Source organism: Alosa alosa, chromosome 1, assembly GCF_017589495.1.
Source record: "Alosa alosa isolate M-15738 ecotype Scorff River chromosome 1, AALO_Geno_1.1, whole genome shotgun sequence".
NCBI lineage: Eukaryota > Metazoa > Chordata > Actinopteri > Clupeiformes > Clupeidae > Alosa > Alosa alosa.
This window is the reverse complement of record NC_063189.1, coordinates 51,533,129-51,553,388: the sequence shown is the minus strand read 5'-3', so window position 1 is coordinate 51,553,388 and position 20,260 is coordinate 51,533,129. Positions and strand designations below refer to the sequence as shown.

At 40.6% G+C, this 20,260-nt stretch overlaps 1 protein-coding gene across 1 annotated transcript in view; it reads right to left on the bottom strand.

The window, feature by feature from the left end:
• Positions 1-778: 778 nt before the first annotated feature.
• Positions 779-20,260, bottom strand: part of hfm1 (helicase for meiosis 1) — a 347,154-nt gene continuing 327,672 nt past the window's right edge. Inside the window, exons 31-34 of the mRNA XM_048246228.1 lie at positions 13,739-13,805; positions 13,625-13,652; positions 1,535-1,614; positions 779-1,438 (exon numbers count right to left, since the gene is read on the bottom strand). Of these exons, the coding sequence (XP_048102185.1) occupies positions 1,372-1,438; positions 1,535-1,614; positions 13,625-13,652; positions 13,739-13,805 (242 nt within the window). The 3' untranslated portion in view covers positions 779-1,371. The remainder of the gene's footprint in view (positions 1,439-1,534; positions 1,615-13,624; positions 13,653-13,738; positions 13,806-20,260) is intronic.

Sequence of the window (20,260 nt, the reverse complement as noted above, 5' to 3'; positions counted from 1 at the left end):
ATGTGAGCGCCCTATGTTTACAGTTTGTTTGGCTAGTACTGATTATGGATGCTATTAAAGTGGTACTCATTTTTACGTTTGTGCAAACGCTTTAGGCCTGTTTGCATTTGCAAATATAGTTCAAAAGAGAAATAGGAAGTAATTTGTTTCTGTTGTTGCTAATTTCGGGATTCTGATTGGCTAACGTGGGATTGAGCTTTTCCTTACACAGCTGATTAAAAAAGCAATGCAACTGATCTCAGCTTCAAAACAGTTTAGGCTAAGGCTACAGCACAAACATTTCCATCTATAGATAAAAATAAGTCTAACCTCTGAATTTGATCGATGCATTTAAACGTTAAAATATACACAATTTTCTTACGGGGGACCATGCTCTCGGACCCCCCTAGGGGTGCAGGGGTCGTGATACTCCTGGTACAAATACATGGCAGCTGTTTTGACTGACAGAGGTGACCAAGATACTAGCAATTCTTGTCAAAAAAAGTATTGCTACACCACAATACTCAATATATTGTCCAACGGTGAGTCACTTTTCCCTGCTGCACCGACACTGGATATCAGGGTTCCCCCACCTGCTAAATACCACTTTAACCACTGCTAGCAAACAGCATAGCAACCACCATATCTACCCTAGATAAATAAATGAAGAAGAAAAATAAATGTGTATACATTTAAAGCGGTATACAGCGAAATTGTGGGAATTTGTTGCTTTTCGACCGTGGTAAGAAAAAATCCATACTGTTCCAGCCCTATTGTGAACACCATTGAAATTCAAGTCAATAATTAATAAAGATTTATGAAGTACTAAAGTAAATATACATAGAACAGTGTTTTTTAGCCTTGGTCACTCTAGTGCTGAACTTTGTCCACTGTCATCAGTGGTCATTTTACGTAAATAAAAACTAAACAAGACAGCAAGCAAAACAAATCTCACAATGATAATTAGTGAAAAGATTTTTTCAATACAATTATGCAAATGTATGGCATATTATGCAACTTGTGGTATTTTCCCCCTCCAACAATACAGAACAGAAGATGTAGTCATTTACATTGTATCAAACTACAATTTGATTCACGTTCAATACTTAACAAAAAAAAATATTTTAATCATAGGATAACATTCATGAGAAAAGACAACAATTAAAACAAAAATGCATATGTCAGTGTTTACTTTGTTAATGGACTAAGTTATTCAGTCATTATAAGACAACTAAAATTAGGGCCTAATGTGATCTCTTGTAAAAACAAAGGGGGAAAAGCCTAGTATAAAAATATGAAAACATACTAGCTTTTTGAAGAAATCTTAACAACTCCAGGGGTTCACAATAAAAGTAAAACAGTGGTGTAAAACAACCATGTTGGTGGTAAAATCTAAAGGAGTCCATCAAATATTCCAAGAAAATCTTCAAATTCTGTGCAGTCATTATCGCCCAGTAAGCTGAAATTTTGTACAAATTAATTGTTAACTGTTGCTCTCTTCATTCCCTAAGAAATGTTAAGCTGCAAATATGTGAGTTTCCAAAACAGGATTTACCTGCACTTGATGCCACCTCCTTTGGTCATCCTCTTTGTAAAGAAATTCTGCGTTCCATTACGGATATCATTTGCATGATTCTGTAAGAGAAGTACTTTTTATTGAGCATATGATACAAATGGACTATCATTATATTAATCATTATATTGTACATTCCTCACAGAATAATTTACTAACTTTTCACATAATTTATCTATAATATAATCATATAGTCGATTAAGAGTCAAAAATTTGTTTTTGGAATTTATTCTAATTTTGCAACAATTGATAAAAATAACTTGTAAGAAACTGGACTTCAACTTTGGGTCAGTTACCACAGTAACTATTTCTGTGAACCTAACCTGCTCGTTACTAGGTTATCTTTAGCAAACTCAGTGTTTCTCCAGATCTCATCCTTCCTGCTAAGTATAAGTATAGTATAAGTACAGTGGGCATTACTTCAAATTGGCCAGCTTCCCTCGAGGTCCGCGCGTGACATCACGCAACTTTAATTTGTATTTCTCCAGTGACGCTGCAATGATGCTGCAACAACCCAAACAACCGGCAGATGGCTCTTGTGAGCAGGGTGTCTCGTAAAAAGAAATGGAGCCTGGAAAACCCTACACAGACTTCACTACAGAGTTTAGCACACTGGTTTAGAAATAATTTAATAGCCAGAAATATGCCTGCCCTGCCCTAATAAAGAAATATTTGGTTAACTGCGAGTGAATCCCGTTTGCAGCCGTAGAAGAAACGCAGGACGAATTAAACATTCCGGTTTTTTAGTGCAATATGATAGACAGACATCATTTAAACAAAATATAGAGCATATTAACCTCCATTGCTCAGCTAAATGCCTTCCTGTTATCACGGAGTAACAGACGATTTTTGATGGTCACAAGTTTACTTCATTAGCGGTTTATTTTTTTGATTATTAAAGAGTGTTTTTCATTTAAAGGTTTGACTTCATGCTTATTCAGTAGAACATTTAGTGCTCTCCCCAATCCCAGATGTTCACATTGCATGTTTGTTTGTAATGGATGCAACCAGGCTACGCGCTTCACCATGGCGGCAATGAATTGCAGAGATGGCAAAAGTACTCACTTCCCTTACTCAAGTAGAAGTAGAAATACTTGTGTTAAAAAATACTCTGGTAAAAGTAGAAGTACCGATTTAACTTCTTTACTCAAGTAAAAGTAACAAAGTACAGGCTTGGAAATGTACTTAAAGTATAAAAGTAAAAGTAGTCTTGTGAATGACAACCATTTTTTATAACGGTACCTGGACCACACAATGTTACTAGAGTGCAAGAGTGCCAGTCTATGACTATAACTATGAATTCCATGATCACGGTAAGGTGGACTGCACCATGCGGTGTTAGATTTTTAGAAAAGGCATTCAAAACATGTTTGATGATAGTGGAGGTTATTGTCCAATGTTTATAACGATACAAGTGGCATTAAGTGGTTCATAGGGTGTTATTGTGGATAATAGAGTAGTGTGCCTTTTAAATGTAAACAGTTGTAATTGGTGAATAAACTCTTTTGAGAGGTGGATAAACTGTAATAAGAGGTGGATAAAGTATTTCTGAAATTTCAGAGGTGGGTAAACTGCGTTTAGCCTCCACTATATCCCTGTTCAAGCCCCGATGCTGCATCTACTTATTGCTAATAGGCTACAGTAGGCTACACTGCAGCTAGAAGTTAAGCGGCAAAAGCGAGAAGAGGAGGAGGGCACTTTTGACTAAATTTAATTGAGACATACTATTACGTGCTAACGTTAACGTTACTGCCATCAAGCTGCAATGATTTGCCACGAATGAATGCCTCCCAAATCTGTCGAGTCATCTTTGGTGCGTCAAGTGCAACGTATATTCCCATCCGCTATTGATTATGCGAATAACGGTAACTCCACTGAAATTATTTGAAACTAAAGTAACGAGCCAGTTTTGTGAAATGTAAGGAGTAGAAAGTACTGATATTCATGTTAAAAATGTAAGGAGTAAAAGTAAAAAGTCGCCTCAAAAATAAATAGTAAAGTAAAGTAAAAATATCTGAAAAATCTACTGAAGTACAGTAACAAAGTATTTGTACTTCGTTACTTCCCATCTCTGAAGAATTGTTAACAGACATGAACCAAGACATATAGCCCAGCAGCAATCTATCTAAAATAACACATACTTGAAGTACCATTCATGATATGTTATTGAAAATATTGAAGTTGTGGGAAGTTTACATAATTTAAGCTGTAGGATGTTTAATTCGTCCCCCATGCTGTTTCATTTGTCCCAGCCAGGAGGGACGAATGAAACAAAAAACACGTTCGTCATAGTTCGAATTACAGGGGGTACTGGGGGGTACTATATCCCCCAATGAAGACCCAGTACCCCCCAAAGAGACAGAAATATCAGTTGTGGAGGTCAGATAATTTTTCTGATATTGTGAAAAAATTTCATTACCGTTACAATACAAGTCAACTCCTATTTTCACTGTAATAACATTTTAATGTAAAGCGATTTCAGACACCCCTATTGTGGACCGTACCATTTTTAAACACCGTGGCGCTAGAAGCAACTGAGATGGAGAACGACTTTCTCAAGCAAGTGTCAACATTGAATGACAAAACGCTAGGTAAATTCCTCCAGTAGGCTAAATTCGGTTTGCTGCTGACGTGCATGGGTAAATGTAAGTTGCTAGCTGACGTCTAGCTTGTTGAAAATGTGTTATTTTACAACCTTCATTTATAAACGTGTTTTGTTCTTTCATAGCTCATGTCACGTCTTCATACATTGAATTACTGGCTACTTACCTGTTACTTACCCACTGAGGCTAGTAAAGTGGACCTTGGTTAGTTAGTGCTACCAAGGTTAGTTAGCGCTACCAAGGTTAGTTAGCAAGATAGGCTAATTCTCTATTTAAATCAAGCTTTACATTGTGGTGAGGTAAAATCGATTGTCATTTCCAAGGAGATGAACTCTATAGGTGTCCACTCTCATTTTATCTTGAATACATTATTGTGCCCTTTTGAAATTAGTTTGGCACAGATCCTGTGTTTTTATATTACCGGTAGGCCTATGCACAAGAGGGTCTGATGTAGCTAAGCCTACATAACATCAGTGAAACCTGTGAAAACATAAAAAGACCCAAGTAGCTTAGACTAAATAGCATGTGCTAGTATTTGAATTTGTTTTTAATTGGTTGGTATTGTTTTTACATTCTATTATTTCATATGTTTAGTTTGATAAATGTAGTTTCATCTGAGAACTCTGATACTATCTTAATGAAACTAGGATTTTATTTTATTCAAATAGACACTATGAGGAAAAGGAAATGGCACACATCAGGCACTTTTTTGGTGCTAAAAGAGTAAGCAGGAAATATTAACACTAAGATCTACAAACAATTACATTAAAAGTGTAGGTGCAGTTAGGTTTTATAGCCTACACTGTTCATATGTGTTAAGGAAAGGGGTGCTCAGCAGACAGGAGAGGCACAGGATGAAAGCCGTGAGCAGGCCACAGGGAGACGACAGGATATATAAGAATGATGAGATATTCTGTAGCCTACTGTTTGTCGCATGTTTAGACCGTGTATGTGTGTTGCACAACACATGTTGCACTTGGCGATCATGGTGGGGATTGATATGGTAGTGGACCATGATGGTCAAAAGTGAAGGAGCAGTACCCCCCAATTATGGTGGGGTAATTCGCACTCTGTTCGACTTCTCCTTAAATAACTCTTGAACGGTTTTGTTCAGAGCTATACATGCATATGTATTTGACAAAGGACAGATGTATGTTGCTAGTGACAAAATATTAACTTTCAGTGTTTTACGATGTCTTTGTAAATTATGTTTAATTAAAAAGTGTTTCATTCGTCCCGGTTCTCTCCCCTATGCTCTGGCTCATAGGCGCCGATACCGCGGGTGCTCCATCGCTCGAGCACCCAGGGAAAATATCGAACACCCACGTGTGCCAGCTTACAGTCCCGGCTAAATTTACATTAATTTAAAATCAAACATCGCAGTTGATGTTAAATTCAGCATCTCTCATAATGTGATTGGCTATGTTGCTGTCAATCCCCTACTCCAGTGGTTCTTAAACTTTTTGTCTGGCGACCCCACAAAAAAGTATGGTGAGGTCTGGCGACCCCACTTTCCCCAAACCCATTCTAAGTCCTTACTCAAATACCCCCCTCAAACGTTAACAACTAAATCAAGCAAAAACTAGAAAGCAAAGTCATCTTACTCCATATGAACAAGAACCGAGAAAACCAAACAATCACGATTAAACAAGTTTAGGCTGCCGCCATATCAGATCAGAGCGCTATGTGCGTAGCGCGCGCGCACACACAAGCACGCACACATACCAGCATTAGGCCTACAACGTTACATTAATTATATTTATGGCAATAACAATAACAGTATTTTTTTATTTCCCTTTTCTGGTTTACTATCTTTAACAATTTCAATGGGAAGGGTGGGCATGCTTCCGTGAACATAGCAAGTTAATTCTAGGAGGAAATGCTGCATACGGCAACACAGAGATTTTCCTCCACGGTGCTGAGCCGACATCTGTATTTTGAGATGTCGTTTCATTTTGACAGGTTTTAAGCTCTCATTCGCCAGAACATCTCTGCAAATCACACATTGTGGGTGGTCGAGGTTATCTTTAACTTGGCAAGTGAATGCATATTTAAAAAATTCTTTCTGATAAAGCCGACGCGCCGTTTGTTCTTTTTTATTCTTACCGGCCTGTAGACCGGTAAGAATAAAGAATAAAGATCCCTGAGGATCACGGAGTAGACGCACTGGTAGATGGCACTACTGAGCTTTTGTTCAATTTTTTAAGCAGCCACCTGTCCATTTTGGCTAGTAGGCTACCTATGTTTTTTGTTTTGTTTTACTTAAAATAGCGGGAACAAGTTGAGTTTGCATAGTGGGAGCAGATTGTTTCTATCAGCGGACCAGTAGCCCATAGGCTGAACCAGATCTCGTTGAAAGATGAAAACATTTCTCTCTCTTCTCTTAACTGCGTGTAAATAAGAAAAGGGCAGAAAAGGCAAATATTATTTCCCTTTGTTTCACCTAATAATAATTTCAGACTGAATACAGAAAATAATTGGCGACCCCACGGAAGTTTTTGGCGACCCCTAGTTTAAGAATCACTGCCCTACTCCATATCCTAACCACCAAGCAGAGGTTGGTGTGAAAAGGAAGAGGACTTTTATTTGGTCCAGTAAACAATACAAAAGTAGCCTACAAAAGTGTCAGTAAACAATGCAAAAGCACAAATGTCAATAAATGGCAATAATAAAGTGTCAACAATAATAAAATGTCCATAAGGCTAAAGGCTCTTAAATTTGCAGAGAGAATCCTTGGGATTGGGAAGTCTTGCGTGTTGTACGCAGTAATTCGTTGATCTTGTCAACACAGTCTTTCATTTCCTTCCTGTCCACATCCTGTCCATTTTGGGTAGGCCTAGGAGTTGCGTGACCAACTTTTAAACATTTCTCGGGGGAGAAACCCCTGAATCTCCTCTTACATATGACATTTCATGTCTGGGCTTAAGGGCCCTATCATGACATTCTAAAGTGCATCGTCACTCGTCAAAAGTCTATTCAAATTTAGTAGGATGTCCAGTTCACATTGGGAGGGGTTTCGTTATCAAAAGTGGAGCGCATGGCGCAACAAGGTGTTCCTAGGTTTTTTTAATCAGTCATATGGGTGTGTTTGGGGCGTAACATCATTTTAAACCAATGAGAATGACATCTGTCATTCCTTTTAACGGCTTAAAAAAGCGATATGTCAAATAAATGCATCGGTATTTTGGCATTCAACGGCGCATTTGAAGAAGGCTGCTTGCGAGACCGTATGGAATAGTCATTCTTAAACCATGCTTTACTAAAACCTAGCATAGCCTTCACGCATTTGCACTCGTCTATTATTTATACTCATTGGCAAAGTGAAACTAACTTCACCAAGGCGTCAACGAAGACAGTTATATGCAGTTACTTTCACTATTGACTGACAATTGGTTACCATCGAAAACAGAGGCTGGAAAAAGCAACACTTACCCTAATATTGCTCAAATGACTGAATAAAACAACATTTATCCTGCAGAGGAGTTGCTTATATCTCGTGACAGTGCGTCTTCAGCTGTGCTCCATACGTATCTCTCGCCTCTCCCCTAATCAATTTTAACCGTCATTACCAATTTGCAAATGATGGTGAAGAACTACTCATCATGAGATGTACAGTATTTCGTAATATCTTTATTCTAATTATGTTTCCCATTGTAATCGTGCAATTTGTAATGTTTTGCATGGACGTGCGCTGGTGTGCGTTAATGAATGATAGAAGGATGGTGCGTGCACCTGCCAATATGACTGTTGACAATGTGCTCTTAAAATAACATATAAACAACTCGCCATAGACTTCTGACCAGGTGTACAATAGCGATTTTTAGACAATGCACCAGGCCCCTCCCTAGGTTGTTAATTGCCACACCCCTGGGCGCATTGTTTAAAAAATAAACGTGCAAAATACCAAATTAAACTTTGCGCCATGCGCTGGTGTGCAAAATACAGCCCTATATCTCCTACATCCACACACACCCATGAGATCAATGAGGTCATCTGACCAACCACTATTGTTAGCCACCCCTTCCTCAAGATTAAAGAGTAGGGGGGATCGTGCCTTTGCAGTCATTGGTCCTAAACTCTGGAACGCTTGCCCCCTCAGTGCCTGTCTTCAAATCCCTCCTGAAAACTCATTTTTTTCTCCCTGGCTTTTCCCTCTGGATGACTACATTTCTCTCAATACCACCATGGCGACAAAGAGGAAAAAATATGATTTGACATTTAAGCTGACAGTCAAATTTGCCGTACATAATTCGGGAGAAGCAGCGGCAAGATATTTCTCGGTTGATCCGAAGAGGGTGCGAGAATGGCGAAAACTGAACGGCAACGTCTGTCCGAGGAAGATGGCAAAAGGGCCAGAATGCGAGGTGGAGGGAGGAAGAAGGCCAGTGATGAGCTGGAGGTGAGCGTGTGTGAGTGGATCCATAGCATGCGGGCAAAGCATCAGTCTCTCACGTAAAATGATCAGGGCCTAGGCAAAAGAAATGTATGCCACAGTAAGTGACGGCAGGGATGAGGAGAGTTTTACTGCAAGCGCTGGCTGGCTGGACAAATTCCTGAAGTGCAACAACTTTTCGGTCAGAAGACGCACTACTGTGGCCCAGAAAGACGCCAGGCACTTCATTGAGAAACTTGTGAATTTTGTCACATATACAACACGGATTAATAAGGCAAAGAAAATACAGCCGAATAACATTATAGCCATGGACGAAACAGCCAAGTGGTTTGATATGGTGAGGTCTACTACGGTAGATGCGAGAGGTGCACGCAGTGTTCCACTGAAAACCACAGGCCATGAGAAGAGCCACTTGACTGTGGTGTTGGCTGCAAAAGCAAACGGGACCAAATTGAAACCTTACGTTGTCTTCAAAGGGGGGGATCAAGGAGGTGAAATCAATGCAAAATATCAGTGGGGTGGTGGTGGCCACATCCAAAAATGGTTGGATGAACGAGGAGCTGACTGCATACTGGCTTCAGAGAGTGGTGGGAAAGCTCAACTTCGCCCCTCGTTTCCTAGCCTGGGATTCATATCGCTGTCATATCAGTGCAGCGACTAAAGCTGAGCTCAAAAGGGGCTACAACATAACCACGGCTGTGATACCCGGTGGCTGTACAAAGTACATACAGGCCCCTGACGTCGTATGGAATCAGCCTTTCAAAGCCAGCCTGCATGAGTCTTATGACAGCTGGATGTCAGGGGATATATACAAGGAGTACACCGCTGGAGGAAATATGAGGGCCCCATCTCGCCGTTTGTTGTTTGCCTGGGTATTTCAAGCGTGGGAAAAGCTGGACACGGAGCGGCTGAAAAATTCCTTTAAGGTCTGCTTATGCGCAGCGTGTGTGTGTGTTTGAGTGAGAGAGAAGAGATAATTATGTCATTAACTTCGGGATATTGTCCTTAGGTATGTGGCCTGATAGTAGCTTCTCATATCCATTGTTTCAAAGATGTACAGCCCTGCGCATCTGGGCGGGAGCTGTTAGCGCAAGCAAGGCAGAGGCAGAGTTAGCGGAGGCCAGAGAGGGAGAAGTGGACGAGGATGAGGAATTCGCCAATGAACTTGTAGTTGAGGATCGCGGTGATGATAGCGATGAACAGGGTCATTTTTAACTCGTTGAGTGCCAAAAAAAGTAATATTACGTTTTTAGCTTTTTTTTTTTAAATTATGAAACCAGACACTCTAACACACCTTATATGTGATTTTGGGAACTCTGTGATGAATGGAAATGAAATATATGACGATCGAAAACTCACAATCTGTTTTTTATCTGGACATTTTATCATAACTCGGTTGCCGCTTTGGGTCGAATCAGTGACTCATGCACGTCAGCTCAAAACCAGGCCATTTTCGTGGGTCTATCACTAGGTGGCAGTCTCGCCAGGTCTTGCTGATCACTTCCCGGAAAGTTTACAGGCAACACTTCATATTTCATGAAAGACGTTATATCTCCATTTCTAGAAAAAAAAACAGCGATTTTGATGAAAACTAGCCACTGTTTAGCTTGGGATTTCTCAGGAACAGAGGCGTGTAGAAATACACGGTTTGCACCCACTGAGAGCTTAAAGTCTCACCTTTTAAACGAGCCATTGTATGTGTTCATAGCTATAACACAGAATATGCTGTGGCTGTACAAAAATCATCAACAATGGTCTAGAGTGCTGGCACTCTAGGACAAAGCTCCCGAAAACAGCTTGGCATTCAATGAGTTAATCACATGATTGCAGTTGTTTTACAGGGTAGCATTCATTCTTTCTTGTTGATGTGTTTTGGGCAACAAGTTCATATGCAAGTATAAGTATAAGAAAGTTTCTATACTCTTTTGATCCCGTGAGGGAAATTTGGTCTCTGCATTTATCCCAATCCGTGAATTAGTGAAACACACTCAGCACACAGTGAACACAGTGAGATGAAGCACCTACAACAGCAGTGCTTGGGGAGCAGTGAGAGGTTAGGTGCCTTGCTCAGGGCACTTCAGCTGTTCCTACTGGTCGGGGTTTGAACCGGCAACCCTCCGGTTACAAGTCCGAAGCGCTAACCAGTAGGCCACGGGTATTGTTCAGCCCATGGCGGTCACATTGTTTCGTTTTTTTAAGCTGCCAATAATCTAAGATATATTATAGTAGACTAATTCTTACATGATCTGATTTGTGAAACACATTTGAATTATAAATAAAAAATACTATGATGTGGTAACCTCCTGCTGTCATGCTTTCCGTCTATCAGCTTATGCTATTGGGTCGTTATTTCTAGGCCTAGCTGCTACACTCAATGAACATCTCAACACTAAATTAAAGGCTTGTCTCTTATAGATGCCTGTCTCAAATCAGAGATGGGGACTCGAGTCTGAGACTTGGACTCAAGTCGCACTTAATGGCCACCTTACACCAAACAACTTTGACAAGATTTCGGAATAATTCTTGAAAGATTGTAGTCTTTTAACTAATGCCCCCCATTCAAGCTTTACTCAAAAGACTCCAATCTTTCAAGAATCTTTCCCAAATCTTGTCAAAGTTTTTTGGTGTAAGGAGGCCATAAGTTGCACAAACAGTGACTTCAGACTTGACTCGGACTCGAGCTTCAAGACTTGCGAGTCGTGAACAACCTGTAATTCATGCAATTATTGCTTTTTTAAATGTACATGTATCCATGTATTTCTATTTAATTTTATTGGTACATACGTTAGGGAAACGTAGCGGTCCCTTTTGCCATAATGTGCAATGTACATGCGCTATGTGCATGCACTCACAGATCAAAAATGCCTTGACCATGGCGACACCAAGTCCTGCCGGAGTTTTTTGTCACTAGCTACTTTTGGTTACAAAAACTTTGTGCACAGTGAAAATAAGTGAACAGCTACATGCAATGTGTATGACACCAGGATAATGTTGCCGGTTCAACAATGTCAAATTTCATCAGCCATCTCAAAATGCACCCAGATAGGATTTACTGATGTGAAAGAGACGTTAAACTTAGCATATACCACAGGTGACAAGCTAAAAAAGTGTTCTGCTAATGCTGGGTACAGGAAGATTGCATATTTATAGTTGGCTATATGTGACAGACTATATATTTCACCAGGTCCGAGGGCTAAAGGGATGTGTTAGCATTAGACTATATGATGTCCTAAATTCGAGACCCAATGTAAGTTCTGGATGTAAAGAAAATGAAGCTAACTCCATTAACTCATTGAATGCCAAGCTGTTTTCGGGAGCTTTGTCCTAGAGTGCCAGCAATCTAGACCATTGTTGATGATTTTTGTACAGCCACAGCATATTCTGTGTTATAGCTATGAACACATACAATGGCTCGATTAAAAGGTGAGACTTTAAGCTCTCGGTGGGTGCAAACCGTGTATTTTTACACGCCTCTGTTCCTGAGAAATCCCAAGCTAAACAGTGGCTAGTTTTCATCAAAATCGCTATTTTTTTTCTAGAAATGGAGATATAACGTCTTTCATGAAATATGAAGTGTTGCCTGTTACTTACTTGTGTAAACTTTCCGGGAAGTGATCAGTGAGACCTGGCGAGACTGCCACCTAGTGATAGACCCACGAAAATGGCCTGGTTTTGACCTGACGTGCATGCGTCACTGATTCGACCCAAAGCGCTAACCCCCAAACATGCATGTAGGCTATTTGAATTTCTTAAAGCTGAACTGTGCTTAAATTGTTCAATACATGATTTCATAACAGGCCAAATAGAAAATATTTTTTTAAAAATATAGCCTAGATATCTGTAAATATTAAGATCAGATGATTCTGATCATATTCTATGTAATATGTCATGTTTCATGTTTTTGTCATGTTTCATAGTGATGCAGGTCTACTGTACCCTGGACATCCAGAGTTCTTGCGAAGCACAATGGAATTGTCTCTGCGAGACACTCTGGCAATGAGCAATGAAGCATGTTACTTTTACCCCAACATTCTGGGCTCCGTAGTTATCCAATTGCGTGCAGTGAGATTTTTAAATGCATGCTTGTTGCCGCCCCTCGAGTTGGGCCATTACATTGTTCGTGGCCAGACCCTTAATCTTTCTAGATTACCAGGGTCTGGATTTTCCAGGCTAGGTCTACTGCTGTGAATAGGCTAAATACAACTTTGATCATTTTTATGTAGAATACTGTATAGTTAGGTTTGGCCTTGGTGCCCTGACGTGTGGCCTTTGAGCCCCCCGCCAAATATGCCCAACTGAAGGCCAAGTGGCCTTGCCCCTAAAATTATGAAATTCCAAGCTTGCACATTGCAGTATTAGAATAATTTCCCCCCACTACACATATGTCAGTTGTATCATGCAGATTTTATGAGTGGCAAGCAAAATAAACAGAGTTCTTAATTTGTGTTTCTTCAGATTGCAGTGCAGGCAAAAACCCCATGAAGTTATCCTACAACTGATTTTGATACTGTACTGTATGGATGGTAGCTACATACGATTTAACAATAGAGTGTTAGGGAGAAAACAGATGGCCAAAGACTTGAAACTTGACTTGACCTTGCCCCCAAAGACTTGAGACTTGACTTGGACTTCCAAAAAATGACTTGTGAACATCTCTCTCTCAAATACAAGACAGTGCATTTTGGCGATTTGGGAAAATAAAAGCCTGGGCTATTATTTTTGAGTTTTACGGTACATACATATTTTTTAGTTTTTTTGCTCATGTTTGTGTATATAGTTGGTTAAAATTAAATGACAATACTTTAATCATATTGCTTAGGTTGTGCTGAAAAAAAGGATATAAGATAGTCAGTATTGCACTTTCCTGAGACCTCTATAAAGTCATTAAAACATAGTAACGCAAAAACCTGCTGGAGTTGTAAGGGTTATCTATATTCTTGGCTTTATGTGTGCCTGAAGTAAGTCCTAATGCTTTTTTCTTCCTTGTCATGACTTGTAATGTGTTTCTAGCATTAATGGAAGTACTAATCACTGCCAATAGATTTTTAATTTAAATCTGGAAAAAAAGTTACTCACAGATGGTGATGTTTTGATAGTAGCAGCACTAAGGATGGAACAGAAATAAATGTTTCACACTTTTTCTAAAGAGCATGCAGAATTACTTGTTACATTTCACATGGTTAAACTTACCATGGTGGAGCATTTGTAAAGTCTCCCACAAGCATTTCTTTTGCAGGACATAATGATGTTCGATGATCTAGAAAATAAACAAAACTTAAACTAAAACAAGTCTCATTCCAAATGCACATAATGTACATGGTCTTTTCACTCAAAATGTCAGAGCAAGTGACACAAGAGCAGTGTGGCCACTCACACCCATCCATCATTACAAGAGCAAATCCACACCAACACAGAGAAATATGTGTTAACCCTATGAGGCCTGATCTATTTTAGGGCATTCTCACCATCTTTAAGCAATAAGCCCCGAGAGGCTCTGGTGAAAATTACAAATGACGTGGAAGCAAAACCGGACTAAGATGTGTTAACCCTTAGAACCCTAAGCTGTTTTTAGGGCATTTTCACTACCTTTATTCATAAGGATTTATTCTGGTCATTGTAAGTGCCACACACACATATTATATATTGTTTTTTTCAGCATTTCATGTATTAGTACTAGCATTGATTTTATTTTGATTTTTAAAGAATTAAAATATAAAAATCATATTATAAAAATTCTTATATTTTGACCTATATCTCACCACAGCAAGCTCATAGCTCTACATGCATTTCATGTGTGTGTAGGGCAGGCTGTCCTGAAACGGGCAATATAATTGCCATGTTGGAGGGATACTCTGGGGCTGAGCCATTTACATAAATGTATGGTGTGTGATTTACGGAAATAAATGCCATTTTTTATTTAGCGATGAAAAATGACCATTCTGCGCTCCATATCTGTGACACGAACTGATCTGACCTGACTTGACCCAAGTTTGCCTGTTAGCATGTGTGACTATGGTGTATGCACTCATGGTGATTCTCAACTTTTTACTGCATTGCCATGAACAAAGTAAAGGCAAAAAAAGGTGTTTCTTTGTTGAACAAATTGGGATGCAATGTGATCCTTGAATTGGATGCCATGCAGGAATTTGCTAGGATCTCAAAACCGGATTATGAACATGTTTTGCCATAGAGAAACACACGATAGCGTTGGATTATAAACATGCTTTGCCACAAAAACAGACAAAAACGTGGGGTAAGTCCAGCTATATGAAGTTATTATTTTGCTGTCACTTCGTCTGTTTTATAACCCAGAAGGATGTATTTGGTATGAAATGATAGCTGTGTCTCCTCTTTCATCTAACATACGTGGCATATATATTCGATCACGGGTCCGCGAGTAATTACTCCGAGAGTAATGGGTGTGCAGCGTTGGTTTGCGTTAATATTTTGCAGTCACTTCGTCTGTTTTTATAAGCCAGAAAGATCGATATCCATGGTACCAATGGATAGCCTGGTTTCTCCTCTTTCATCTGATATGCTTGCCATTTCTATGCGATCACGGGTTCGCAAGTAATTCAAACGAGAGTAATGGGTGCGCGGGTGAACGCAGAGAAGTATAGACTTTAAATATGATGCAATTTTATTTAATTTCATGATTTTTTTTAATTTTCATACTTGATCGTACAGGCAAGTGCGTAGTCTCTTTGGAAAGCCCCACTTCTTCTCTGTCATAAAATAACAGTGTGTTACGAACATTGTGATGAACAGTCGCGGAGCAATGTAACAGAGAAGAAAGGGTGGGTTTTTTGACGCACTTTGCGTCAATCGGGTTCTAAGGGTTAAGAAAGGGAAACGTTCCCAGGTTTATTACAAGCCGGCTCGGAGGAGAAACATGAAACAAGTTGCCTCAAGTCACCTCACGATTGTCGTTTCTCACAGCCTTATATTCTGTTAGCAGGCCCTCTCTCTGCTCCTGTGAAAAAGTTCAGACACGCCCCGGACATATGCGTGCTTAATTGGCGCCGACCACCTATGGTGAAGTCTGCCATAAGACAAAAGCTGGGTCGTTGTACATGACAAAAGACTTGATTTGCAAATGGTCGAGGTGTGTCTTCACCAAGCACAGCAGTTAATGCAAATATGAGGGAGACAGGCTGATTAAGTTAAAATTACATTTGTATAGTATCTTCTTACAAATAATTTTTACTACAAGGCCGTTCTATATTGTGAATATAGCACAGCTGAGGGGTGTGTTAGGGAAGGGAGCGAAGCAAAGCTGAGTGCCGTTAAAACAACCCTCAGCTGTGCTATATTCACAATATAGAACGGCCTCTCGGGGCTTATTGCTTAAAGGTAATGAGAATGCCCCGAGAAGAATAGAATAGTTCCACCGCTTGTAGATTCTTAATGGAATTGTTGCTCAGCAACTTTGAGTTGTAACCGTTATGCATTCTAAGCACATTAATATAGAACAAAAATGCGGTCTCAGCCGTGCTATATCGGGAAAATATACAACGGCTTCGAACACAGTTCAACCAATCATAATCAAGGACCAGAACTATCCGTTTTATAATTAGTTACCGGTATTTATCCTGGTCATTGTAAGTGCCATTCACACATGCTATATGTTGTTTTTCAGCAGAGTCTAGGCTACCCAGATCTCACCACAGCAGGCTGCCAACTGGACATGACTTTCATGTGTGTGTGTGTAGGCCAGACTGTCCTGAATTTGGCAATATAAGAACCATGGTGGAGGGAGACTTTAGGGCTCAGCAATTTACAGACATATGTGGTGTGTGGCTTACAGAAATAAATGGCATTTTTTTATTTAGCGATGAAAAATTACCTTTCTGCGCTCCACATCAGTGACACAAACTGATCTGACCTGACTTGACCGGAGCTGTGTGTTTGAACCTGCCGCTATTCTGAATGCAATTCGTGTCTACACATCCTTCTTTATTGTAAAGTGCTGTATCACTAGGAGCCACACCCAACCAGGTCCGTGTAGACATTAATTACATTCAGAATAGCTGCAGGTTCAAACACATCTGGCTCCACAGGAAACAATCAAGCTCACAAACAAGCATATAGTTTCAGCTACACACACCAAATTTGGTAGGTGTATGTAACTCCCCAAGACAAACATTTTTTGTATATACATTGCATTAGCCATGCCCAACAGTAAGTGAGGTAATTGAGATTTTGTGCATTGTGGACATGATCAGTTTTTACACACTTTTCCTAGATGATTGATCCAATTCATGTCAAAGTTGGTATATGATGCCAAGATGTTCCTGATTCTAAATTGTGAAGCTTTTTTGATGTCTTTTTTTATATATATGGCAAAACTATGAATTTCAATACCCTGTCACATTCAATAATTGTGTCATAAATTCACCATGCATTGCTTGACATGGCTTGAATTTCACAAGTTATTGAATACCATGGTAATGAGGATATTCACATGCCCATAATGCATATGTGGCATACGCAACAGAAAGAATGACAATTTCACTGATGTCACATGATCAATTTTAACATATTCCTCCTAGACGGTCAAATTCATGTGAAATTTGGCAAACATGATGCCAAGATGTTGCTGATGTTAAAATACGAAGGGATTTTTGAAATATGAAATAATGGTAACACTATATTAAGACACACATATTCACCATTAATTAGCTACTTACTAACATGTATATTAGTAGCATACTAGCCATTTGTTAGTCATTATAAATCACTAATACCTTATTCTGCAAGACCTTATTCTACCCTTACTAAACTTGAAATATGAAATAATGGTAACACTTTATATTAAGACACCCCACCCCACATCATTAACAGTGCAACACTCACCCCCACTATCACTGGATATTGCACCCCTCCCCCACATGGCTACCACGAACAAAGAGGTGACAACGACCTCAGTCAACAGCCATCAGACACACAGACCTCAGATGCTGCCCCCATCCCCTCCCTTCCCCCCCTCCATCATCACTGCTGATCAGGCTATCGCACCTCTTCCCCACATGGTGACCACGAGCAGTGCGACAACAATGGCTTCAGCCAATGGCCATCAGTCTTTAGCCACACGACAACCCTCACAGAGGCACCCCTCCTCACCCTCCACTCCCCTCACCCCCCCCATCATTTCAGCGGACCAAGTAAGTTATCTTTTAAAAAAACTCCATCCTCGTAAGGCAGCCGGGCATGACAGACTGTGTCCAAGGCTGCTCAAGGCCTGTGCTGCTGAACTGGAGGAGCCACTGAAGCACATCTTCAACTGGAGTCTACGTCTCGGACAAGTTCCAACACTGTGGAAGACATCATGTCTCACCCCCGTTCCCAAGAAACCACACCCCAGCGAGCTTAATGACTTCAGGCCTGTCGCTCTAACATCCACAATGGAGCGGCTGGTCTTAGGTATGCTCAGACCCCAGGTACGCCATGCACTAGACCCTTTACAGTTTGCATACCAGGAGAAAGTGGGCGTGGACGATGCCATCACTTATCTTCTACACAGAACACATTCTCACCTAGACAAGGGGAAAAGTGCTGTGAGAATCATGTTCTTTGATTTCTCAAGTGCTTTTAACACCATCCAACCCCTCAAGACTGGGAGACAAGCTCTTGCAGATGGACGTGGACGCTCACCTGGTAACCTGGATTACAGATTACCTGACCGAGCGACCACAGTTCGTCAGACTGAAGAACTGCCTCTCTGACACTGATCAGCAGCACCGGAGCACCACAGGGAACTGTGCTCTCTCCAGTCCTATTCACCCTGTACACATCTGACTTCCGCTACAACACCGAGTCATGCCACATGCAGAAGTTTTCTGATGATACTGCAATTGTGGGGTGTATCAGGGACGAGCAAGAGGAGGAGTACAGGAGCCTGGTGGAGGACTTTGTGCAGTGGTGCAAACTCAATCACCTTCAACTAAACACTTCAAAAGACCAAGGAGATGGTGGTGGATTTCCGAAGGTCTAAGCCCGCTCTGCTACCAGTCTCCATAGATGGGGTCAATGTGGAGGTGGTAAGCACCTACAAGTATCTGGGTCTCCACCTGGACAATAAACTGGACTGGTCAGCCAACACTGATGCACTCTACAAGAAAGGGCAGAGCAGGCTGTACTTCCTGAGGAGGCTGCGGTCCTTCAATGTGTGCAGCAAGCTCCTCAGGATGTTCTATCAGTCTGTTGTGGCCAGCGCCCTCTTCTATGCAGTGGTATGCTGGGGAGGAAGCACAAAGAAGAAGGATGCTGGGCGACTTGACAGGCTGGTAAGGAAGGCTGGCTCTGTAGTGGGAGCTGAACTGGAGTGAATCACTTCAATATCTGACAAAAGGACCCTAAACAAACTGATCAACATCTTCGACAATGAATGTCATCCGCTCTACAGCACTATCAAAAACCAAAAGAGCTTGATGAGCTGGAGACTTCGCTCACTGCCATGCACACCTGAAAGGCTTCGCTCACTGCCATGCACAACTGTTCAATGCCTCACTAAAGGGAAGAGGAGAGATAGACTTCTCTGCTTAGTCTGTCTGCCTCTCCACCCTCTCCATGTCCATGTTTTTTGAGTACTGACTGCCCACTACTGCTTACTACTGTTTTACTACTCTTTTACTATTGTACACAGCCTAATGTTTTCACTACTGTTTTACTGCTACACTGTTTTTCATGCTATATTAGCACACATGATCAATGGCTGCGGTCAGGCTTCTGATACAATACTGAATGAAAGGATGGCTATAACCCTATTACCTCAACCTGTTCTTGCACTGAAATAGTTTTTTATTTTACCTTGTCTACATTACACTTGCTCTCCTATTTGTCTATATTATTTATGCTGGTCTCTAGACCTTACTCTTGCACTGTTGGACTAATGTTGTACTTCTTTTTGCACCTTCACCATGACACTCACTCTCTTGAGCACCTTGCCAGGCAAACATAGCTAAGGACTATGGTTGGACTACTGTTTGCACCTTCACCATGGCACTCACTCCCTTTAGCACCTCACCAGTCCTGGCCCTGTCACTACAAGCGTCTTATGCTTGATCACCCTCAAGCACATTGGACTTTCTTAATTGAACTTATATAGTGTATTTAGTATTTAGTTTTGTTAGTTTTCTTATCTGTCTTATCTTCTACTGTCTTTATTGTACAGTGGAGTTTAGTTATATGTTTATACTTATACTTATGTTTACCATTTCTGTTGTAAGTGCATGTTGGGTGTTAGTCTGTATGCTACTGAGACCCTTGAATTTGAACTTGAGGATCAATAAAGTATCTATCTATCTATCTATGTAGGAGCCGCATTTATGTTTTTTATATCTTATGATTATTTATACTTTTTCCGTTTTTCTGGGTTTGTGAGACTGCACCCTCTACAGGTGGTGATGGTGCCACCCGATAAATTGACGCTGGTAGCGCATGATGAGGAGAAGGCGGGCCAGCGCATACAGTCATTGACCTCTGCTCGGCTGGTGGAACGCTGCTGCAAACTCGGCCTGTGTTTGGCGTCTAGGCCTTTGAATTGCTGCCTGCTTATTCCTTTTACCACAAAGACTTTATTGCAAACCATTGCATTTTTATTTTGTATTTTTGTTTATTTACAATAAATTATCGACAACAGTTAAGTCAAGCTCTCTCTTGGATTACTTGGATACGAGTTGTGAGTCTGACAATGCACCACCTGCTTTCTCC